At 35.5% G+C, this 10,251-nt stretch overlaps 1 protein-coding gene across 1 annotated transcript in view; it reads right to left on the reverse strand.

The window, feature by feature from the left end:
* Positions 1-10,197: 10,197 nt before the first annotated feature.
* LOC141337898 (NACHT, LRR and PYD domains-containing protein 3-like) overlaps positions 10,198-10,251 on the reverse strand; it is a 28,405-nt gene continuing 28,351 nt past the window's right edge. Inside the window, exon 12 of the mRNA XM_073843475.1 lies at positions 10,198-10,243. Within this exon, the coding sequence (XP_073699576.1) occupies positions 10,198-10,243 (46 nt within the window). The remainder of the gene's footprint in view (positions 10,244-10,251) is intronic.

The raw sequence follows: 10,251 nt of genomic DNA on the forward strand, positions 1-10,251 counted from the left end.
AAGTAAAAACTGACAGCGCTTTGAGCATCTGACGCTGCTTTAACGGCACACATCTCACAGAGACAACGAGACACCAATCTACTTCATATGATGATATTAATTTACTGCACTAATATTTCTCTTGTGGCCCGAACACAGTGGGGGAAAATAGAAGAAGCGTATTGTGTGTTAACCATTGCTGCCATTTTCAATCAGCCGTATGTCTGCTGTTGTCAAAAAGACCAATGTGGAAATCAATCCATGGTTTTAAGCAGCAAACACGTAGAGTTATAAATGTGAACTGATTGATCGACAAGATCATGTCTTATACACATCTAAACAATTAAGGCAAAAAAAATATATATACGTATATGTTAATATAATACTTGATTGATAATAATTGTTTAAATTAATATAAGAATTGATACTTTTGACTCTTGAAGCCTGAAATGTGAAGTTTATCATGTAAGAAATCTCTTTGCTTTGTGAAACCTGCATCTGAATTGTAAATTATGCTTTTTACAGCTTTATTCAGGTCTTAAAAAGGTCTTTAAAAGTCTAGAATTTATGCTTAAATAAAAAACAACTATTTGTTAATATTCCAGCAATAAACTTTGTTTGTTTAATTTGCAAAATAATAAAGTAGTGGAGTATAATGAAATACATCTCTTACGTATTCACATACAAATGAGAAATACTGAGTTTTTTTAGTTTCCTCACAGGACAGCAACACTACAAAAACATGGCCTTTTACAATATGATGATGCACTGTTGTACATAAATACTACTTGCATAATATACTTCCCAACAGTACATAAAGTATTTTAAATTCAACAACCTTGAACATTCAGAAGTAAAATCAATTATTACTTTTTTCCATTTTCAATGTTTTAGAGGCAAAGAAAAGTGTATAGATACATTTCTGTCATTTACAAATTATCATTTGCTTTGCAAAAATAAACAATTCCCCGAACTACTTACGAAGGATCTATATGAATGCTCCTGAGCTAAATTTTGAGTGTCCCAGAAAAGGGTATGAATACTTATGCAACGGGATCTTTTCAGTTTTTTATTTCTAATAAATTTGCACAAATGTTAAAAACCTACATTTGCTTGTTTTATTAGAAAAATTCCATACATGAGAGTGGGCTCAATGTAAACCAATTTTTTTCCCTTTTTTTAATAACTTCAAATTGTATATAAATCTCTTTGAGAGAGAAAAAAAAAACACTGAAAACGTAATGCTCTGAAAGCATTAAAATGTATGCATTTTATTTTTTCTTCTATTTTCGTTTCTTCTTTTTCTCTGGCAGCTAATTTGACATGAATACGTAATACCTCTCGTTCTTGTGGATTTGAATTAATAAAGCAAAACAAAAAGGACGTTATCAACTGTGACGCAGCTAATGATCTTCTCTGCAGCTGAAAACGCCCAGCTGTGAGCTTCAGAGCGCAGCGGGTTTTTCTCCATTGCTATCATATGAAATACGCTTTAGTAATATGGCAGACGCGTCGCGAATTAAATGTTTCTCCAAGCATTATTTTTCATAACAATAATATTGCTGTCTTACATTTCCATCTGGTAAAGACATAAATACTCGGAGACGAGCAATATTAAATCTTCTCCCAATGTTGTTCAGTCGTAGTACAGGAGGGGTGATGTTTTTTTTTAAAAAATAAGGAAAAAACGCTTTGGTGGAGACCCAGTAATTATATATAGCCTACATTAGTGGTCTTACCTCTGTTTGTGTGAGAGACTCATCTCAGACGGAGAGTCCTTTCCTCGCTCCTCTGACATACTGCAGATAAACTGCCAGAGATCAGCACTGGGTTGAGAAAACTATCTGCTGTTCAGTTTGACCTGGAGATGATGTTGAGATGAATAAATATGTTGAGTTAGCAGCGACTGAAAAAAAAAACCACACACAAACAAAGTGAGCAAATTAATTCTCAAATCTCTCAATGCAGAAAGATCCGATGAAATATAGCTACAAAAAATGTCCGTGAGTGTTAAAATTAGTAGGGTCTGTGCTAAAGTTTTATCTGTAAAAATGTTTTCTAGGACATAGAATGGATCAAATCCAATGAGCAACGCTTTCTCTTGCTGTCTGCCTTCAGTGCGTTGTCATCTTCTTGTCTTCTTCATGGGTTTATTAGAGGGTTTCGTTACTGCCACCTGGAGCCTGGATATTCTCCCTAATAAATTAAACACTGCTTTACTATTTCCCTTGTTCTGAACTGTTATCTGTGATGTTTATTGCAAATTTCACACATGCTGAGATGTGTATTTATTTCTTACTGTCAGCTCTTTCTATTCATATTAGGGTGTAGTATTAATACTTGTTCTACAGTTTCTGCTTCTTTATGTTTATAGGCTCCATGTCCAACTGGTTTTTGAGTCCATCATTACTTTGCCCGGCTGAGGGTTGCCAACCATTGCGTATAATAGAGAATCATCCCACATTAAAGACAATAAAGTAGTTTTCTGTATTAAAAAGGGGGTTAAAAAGAGAAGAATAAACAATATGAATGCACAAATTCAGAAATAAATGTGTTAGCAGCAAATAACATGGTTTATCGGACTATAATAAAGTGCTATTGAGAGATTTATGAAGTAGTTTGTCTCAGCTGACAGCCATGAAATGAGTTTTAAGTGTCAGTTTACAGCTGATCTGAAGACATCAGCACAATGAATGAGTGAAAACAGGAACTATATATGAAATTAAATCCTTTCATAATTCCCCCAAATAACAGTAATCATACAAGTATTCAAACTTATTTGCAGTAGTTCATTTGTTGACCATTTGACACTTTCATTTTGATTCATTAATAAAGCTAAATGGCCATCTGAGTCTGAACCCATCCCTTGTGAGGAAAGCTGTGCCAGTTGACCGCATGAAGTGTTTGTCTGTTTAAGTAGGGCATTATCCGGAGAAGATCTAGACTGATGATTAGCTGTTGCCCTTACACCCTCAGCAGAGAAAACATCTGGACTCAGTGCCTATGAACAACAACTAGACTCCAAGATCAACAAGCAGAAAACAGAGATGATTAGACTGAATACCCCAAACCCCTCACCAATTAAAGTACAAGAGTAGACCTCTGTACAAATGAGGAGTTTGTAGACCTGGGCACCAGCATTAGACATGATGGAGGAGCAGACAATGACACCTTTATAGCATTGAAGAATATGTGTGTCACGCGTGCTGCGTGTTGGACGGACGAGATGAGACGAGGAGTACAATAAACACTTATTTAATAAATCTTCTCAATATACACAGGCGGGAACAGGCAGGAACAAGGAGACATCCACACACGAAGAACATTCAACGATTAAAGACCGACTCTTCAAACAAACAGACTTATAAATGGTGACTGATTACAGAGAAACAGGTGAAACAGATTACGGTGATGAGGACTAAACCAAATGACACAGATCAACGGGGGGGAAGACAAATGGGATAAACCAAAGACATAACCTGACAGAACTGTGACAATGTGGAGGTCCAACACTAACATGACACTGTATCAGAGATGTGTCCTTTCCACCTTACTTTACAGCTCTGAATGTTAGACAATGACAGAACCACCTAACTATCAACTTTCCACACCTCCAGAATCCTGTAGATCTTCTGGTCCACAACCATCTCTAACCAACAACTACTCATGTGGTGCAATGACGAAACTATGAATACCATCATCATAAGAAGGTGATGGAGATGGACTGGACAAATCACCCAAGATAACAAGAAATATATAACAAGAATATCAGAAGAAAAATGAAAGAGAGAAAGACCAAAGAAGACCTTTCACCAAACAGTGGAAGCAGACCTGAAAACCCTAAACCACACCTGATACTATTAAATTACATATGTCCACTTCAGAAAAAGGAAAGCCGTGTTTATAGACAAAGACTCAAACAGAAACACAAATGATCTCAAACTGGACAAGGATCAAGAAACCAAAGACTAAAAATAGAAGCAAAACCATGAACAAAATCCAAGACACAAAACCTCAACACACTGACAATAGTCTGATAACATGAGCACAGACTCACAGAAACACAGACTCTGGACTTTACAAAGTAACCAGCAGCAGCACAGAGACGACACTCAACAAATTTAATAGTTCTTACCGTTTCATATGAATCTGAAACATTAGTCAGACCTAAACAAGCTGCTGTAACAGTCAGACATCATCTATTGGCGGAAAAGTGAGAGTGTAGAAAAGTTATTGCAATGAACCACATTTTAATACATTTGTACTGAAAGCTTCCTGCTTCAGAAATAATGTGTGTTTTGTCATCATTATATCTTACTACAGAAAACTTTTTAACATTTACAGAGCAACATAAACAGAGCAAACTTACAGTACTACCTTTGTTCATGAAGTCTGTTGAGTTCAGTTTAATCAGAAACACTCAGTTGCTGCTCATAGATTATAGTTAAGTACCATGAACATAATTTAACAAAAATGAAGGAACACTTTAGCTCAGGGAAGTACACTATTCACTATTGACTAGTTGCTTATTAGCATGAATATTACTAGAATATTTGCTGTTTATTAGCACTTTATAAAGCACATATTATTGCCTAGCCATTTTCTACATCCCTTAACCTTAATCTATACCCAAACAACTACTACAAACTACAAACAACTACCTTACTATCAAGAGTAAGCAGAAAATTGTGAGATTATTGAGAGAAAACTCTCAATGGTTAATGTGTTCCCTGATCTAAGTGTTACCAAAAAAAGTCAAATCACAAACCACAACTTCCTTATGGGTATATGCTTCTCCACTGGATATGATCAGTAAGAAAACAAAGTTCACAGTGCTTAGCCTTGATACTTTCACAACTGTAAACTCAAAGTCTCCACCTAACACTAATAAAAAAATAATACAGCACAAGAACCTATACAAGAACTGAAATACACTGAGTGTAGGAGACGATTTTACCGACAGAGGAAGGTCATTCCAAAGCCTTGGAGCTGCACCAGAAAAGACCCGATCATCTTTACTTTAAGTAAGACAGAGGAACTATAAAGTGCAATTGATTATTTGAATGCAGAGACCTGTTAGATTGATGCAGACTGATTCAATCACAAATATACTCTTTGAAAACATATAGCAGCGTTTTGTAATAAATCCTGTATTTATTCAAACCATATAAAATATCATTAGAAACCCTCAAAAGAGCTGACTCTGTACTGTGGCTGAAATGTTATTCGATATCACCCATGTGTGCTTGTATGTTTATATTAATGCTGCATTATTTCATTTGTTTCACCTGTATGCATTAGAAATCATTTTAAACTGTAATACACAAGATTTAGCATGTGTGTATAAACACACTGAATTCATAAAAGCTGTTGGTTTTAAAGTGTTTTCATTTATGAACTACTGTTATATATATATAACCAGAGCTAATCATACAGCAGTAAATCTTATTCTGTTGAAAATCAGTGTAGTATTTCCACAAGAAGTGAATTCACTGACAAATCTGCAGCAGATTTCTTTGATTTACAGGATCATTTCTGACATGTTTAAATAATTTCTGAAAGTGTTTATCTTTCTACTGGACATTTGGTGATTGTTTCTGTATTTTTACTGATCAATCCTCATAAAGATCAGGTGCTGAAGCCTCCAAACCTCCATCTTCAACATCACTGCTGATACTGAAGACTTTAGTTTGAGATCCTCCCTGCCTTTGTTCTTCCTGTTCACAAACACTTTAACACTTCTTCAGTGATTTTATTTACAGTCTCTAGGTATTTGTAGGTAATTCATTTTATTCAAAGTATTTAAAGTCAAAATATCTGTTTGATAGTATTGTCATCCATGTATGGCTCCATCTGATACTGTCAGTTACATGACTCTTAAACCCTCAGCAAGTCACAAAATAATAAGCAAGTACTTTCCAAAAACATTGATTTAGTCTTACATGGTTAAAGAGATTTTTTTCATGAGGAAAACTTATAACCGATATAAAGATGATAGTTCCTTGCTTTCTTTCACTTACAATGTATTTGAGGATCTAGAGGAGAGAGAAAGACACAAATGCTGTTAACTGGTGAAAATGTTTAGTTGGTCTGGACTGATGAAGGAGAGACTCCATCCACAGAACAAAGACAATATACTGGATATCTGGACATTAACAACAGACACACACATAACTTCATATGAAGTAGAATAGAATAACAATATGTATAAAATATAATATAACAAATGTTTTAGGTAACAGAACAGTAGTGAAGCTCTTCTGTGGATCCTCACCTGATGTTTACTGCTCCTTTCATCAGGATCTCAAACTATGATAGACAGCATTTATCATCTATTGAATCTTCATCTACACTGTAAGGTGGAACAAAGAGAGAGGAAAAAACTGTGTTCAATGGAACAAATTGCAAATTAGTTACTATTTAAATTGTATGTTTTTGAGTTAAGGTGTGATGGGTTTGATTTCAGAGCTGAAGTCAGGATAAGACACTGTTTCTCTGTAATATTGCATCTCCACAGACTGAAGACAGAAACAGAAAGAACAATGACTCAGATCTATGATGATCATCAGCAAATGCTACACAGCCACTAATAAACCAGAAAAATCACGTAATCTAAATGGAATTATTTCTAGGAAAAATGTATTTAGAGAGCTCTGTAATTATAACTGTTACTAGTAATAATTCAATTGTAGGGCTCTGTAATTAAAAAATGAATGGAAATCAAAGGGGACATATTAGTAAAAATTCATTTGTAGAGCTAATTGAAATTGTAACTAGTAAAAATGCAATTACGACTAGAGCGTCTAGAGTGGACTATTAGCAGGGTTGGACTGGGGTTAAAATTCGGCCCTGGACAAATCCAGCCCATCAGAAAGTTTTGTTTGTGAAAGTTTTGTTGGATAATGGGGCCTTTAATTGGAGTAAATAAATAAATGAATAAAACAGGATGAAAACAAATAATGCTAGATACTGCTAATTTTAAATGCAACAAACTTAAAGGGATAGATCACCCAAAAATTTAAATTTTATGTTTATCTGCTTACCCCTAGGGAATCCAAGATTTGGTGACTTTGTTTCCTCAGCAGAACACAAACGAAAATTTTTAACGAAAACCGGTGCAGTATGCCAGCCAAATAATGTGAATGGATGGGCACCAGACCTTTAAAAGTAAACAAAAACATGCACAGACAAATCCAAATTACACCCTGCGGCTCGTGACGATACATTGATGTCCTAAGACACGAAACGATTGGATTTTGCGAGAAACTGAACAGTATTTATATCATTTTTTACCTTTGATACACAGCCACGTCCTTCTGTCATGAGCACTAGTTTAGCATCAGGCACGTTAATTACGTTACTTAGTTACTTTTTATGGAAAGTAATGCGTTATGTTACTTTTGCGTTACTTTTGAAATCTGGGCAGGGCTTGCTTGTTTGTTTTTAATTATAAAAAGTTCTATTTTTGGCAAATGTAAAAGCCTTATTACAGCAAAAGCCTCAGGCTTAGAGAAAAGTAAATTGACAGAAGAACAAATGTCAACTCTTCAGCAATAAAAAAAAGGAAAACAAATGTTAGATTTTCTCGAGTAATTTTTGCTTATTAGTATGGATGAACTGGATCATCGAAGGGCGGCAGCAAAGACATTGGTTAATAAAATGGGATTAAATACATAAAGGATGTTTTTGTTATTTCACATATTTAGCCTAATTATTGCAGGTTTGCGTTGAATTTAAAGTTTTTATGTATTTTGAGTAACATTGTATCTGTTTTTTAGTGAGTGAGATGAAGTAATGCATGTTCACATTTATTCTAGAACTAAAGTAACATCTTACAATTTCTCTCAACATGGGGACAGGAGAGCTTTTAATCAATAAATGAGGGGGAAAGTAACGGGCGTTACTTATTTGAAAAAGTAACGGTCAATTAAAAAGTAATGCGCTACTTTACTAGTTACTTGGAAAAAGTCATATTATTAGGTATCTTGTAAAGCGTTACCCCCAACACTGATCTTAACTAGACCAGACTTACGTTACAAAAGCCCAAAACCATTCTCCAAACAAACCAGACTAGTTTGGTCAAGCTGAGAGCTAGTTAACCATCTTAGTTTAGAGCAGGTTTGTTGTCAAGAGTAGGGGGACAAATCGTTGCTAGGGAACAGAGAAGCTCGTCCAGCGCGGACCTGAGGCAAGCGGAGCAGGATTCCTGCGCTCTGGATCATCTCACACACGCGGATCCGAAGCTGCTCCTCTGTGCGCGTGGACAGTCCGTGTGCGCGCGAGAGGCTGCAGTGCACGCTCTCGGGGGGCAGCAGGCAGTTGTCCAGAGTGAGCGCGACACCCGAGTAGAGTTTACCCGCGATCACGAGCCCGTCACCGGGCAGAAGAGCTCCGGCGGCCGCCGCCATGTTGGCACGGATCTGAGTTTGAGTTCAGCGCGGTTCACAGCGCCATCTGCTGCACCGACTGAGACAATACACACACACACACACACACACACACACACACACACACATATGTATATATATACATATAAAACACCTGAGGAGAAATATTATTATAATTAATCCTGCCACCACAGGTTAATATTGTTACAGTCTCAAACACAGAATGTTCTCCTAAATAAATAAATAAATAAAAACGGTAGTGATGGGGAAGAGACTGCCTATGCCAAGTCCAAGACAAGACCTAGTCTTTGAGGAGTCGAGACCGATCAAAAACAAGAGCAGATTTTCATGATTTACTTACATTTAACATCACCCAAGTATCATATTCAGCCATTAAATTGACGAAGGGTAGAGTGGGGATTGTTGGCTATAGGAGCAGTCTAGCTGGCACACTTGTCTACCAAACTTTTTCTCAGAATAATATTTTCAGACTAGGGAGCTTAGCTGGAGTCAAAACTTATTGGCCTATGGCATGATGCCAACATTTGATTAAAGTTGAAGGTGTTGCATTTAGATACTAATAACAGCAATATATAAATAACTTATAAACAGTTACATCATACAATTTACAATCTTCCAAAATCTTACTCATTACATACTGTATTTTAACAGTCTACAATTAACAACAATAAAGAGCCTTTTAGCACCCTTACCCCCAACATACAAACAAACAAACAAACAAACAAACAAACAAACTGTCAGAAGAGATTCAGAGAGTTCAAACTTCAATCAAGGCATTGCAATTGCATGAATTAATATTAAAGTTTCAAAGAATAAATCAATTATATTAATTTAAACAATTATTATCAATCAAGTATTATTTAAATAACATATACACATATTTTACTGCCTTTGTTTAAACTATTTAATTGTTTACATTTTTATAACATTATCTTCTGGATCCATCACATCACAGACTGTGAAAAAAAATTACCATGAACAACTCTGTGTTTGTCTTCCAGCAGGAGGCGCTGTCAGAATGGGACACAAAGCAGCAAATGACTTTGAATCGTGCAGCGCTCAGATTTATTCAATGGATAGCCTTTTGAAGTTTCATCGCAATTCTTGTCTTTCAGTCCCACATTTAAGACCACCTGAAATCATAATTATGACTTTCTTAACCCCTAATAACACTGCAGTCATCAATGAAAATTAAGAACCGATTTTCAGAAACAAACTTTACACAATATATTGTAACATATATAATTTATATATATATATATATATACACACACACATACATACGTTTCTTTTTTATACGTTTCCCACCATATTCGGGGCACAAGGAAAATATCTGAGACGAGACTGAGTAAGCAAAAAATGGTCTCGAGACCGTACTCGAGTATTACAACACTAAAAAACGGAACGAGAAATTGTTCGCTGGGATGAAGCTGTGGATGTTTACATCATAATAAACGAATTATCTTGACAGAAAGATTGGAACAAAAACAAAAACTAAAAATAAGAACTCAATGCTATTACATTAAGAAGTTAATTTAAACAAGATACACAATATTCTTTGATTTCCTCATGTACACAAATATATGTATTTTAGTAGACAAACAAGTATTTCCCTCGTTATCCAAACGACTATTGTGATCTTGAACAGATCAAATATGGAGAGTGAAATAAAGACTGGGACTTTGCTGTAATATTCCAGTGTAATCTTCTTCATCTCAGTTGTTTGGTTGTGTGTTAAGAGTTAAATCAATCCTGTGGTGTGGTTCAGTTGGTGATGTGGTTTAATGTTCACTAGAAACACATCAGATCCTCACAACAACAACAACTCAATACTGCGGTCAATATCAGACTCATATCTGCAGAA

The sequence above is a fragment of the Garra rufa genome, chromosome 7, assembly GCF_049309525.1.
Source record: "Garra rufa chromosome 7, GarRuf1.0, whole genome shotgun sequence".
NCBI classification, from domain to species: Eukaryota; Metazoa; Chordata; class Actinopteri; order Cypriniformes; family Cyprinidae; genus Garra; species Garra rufa.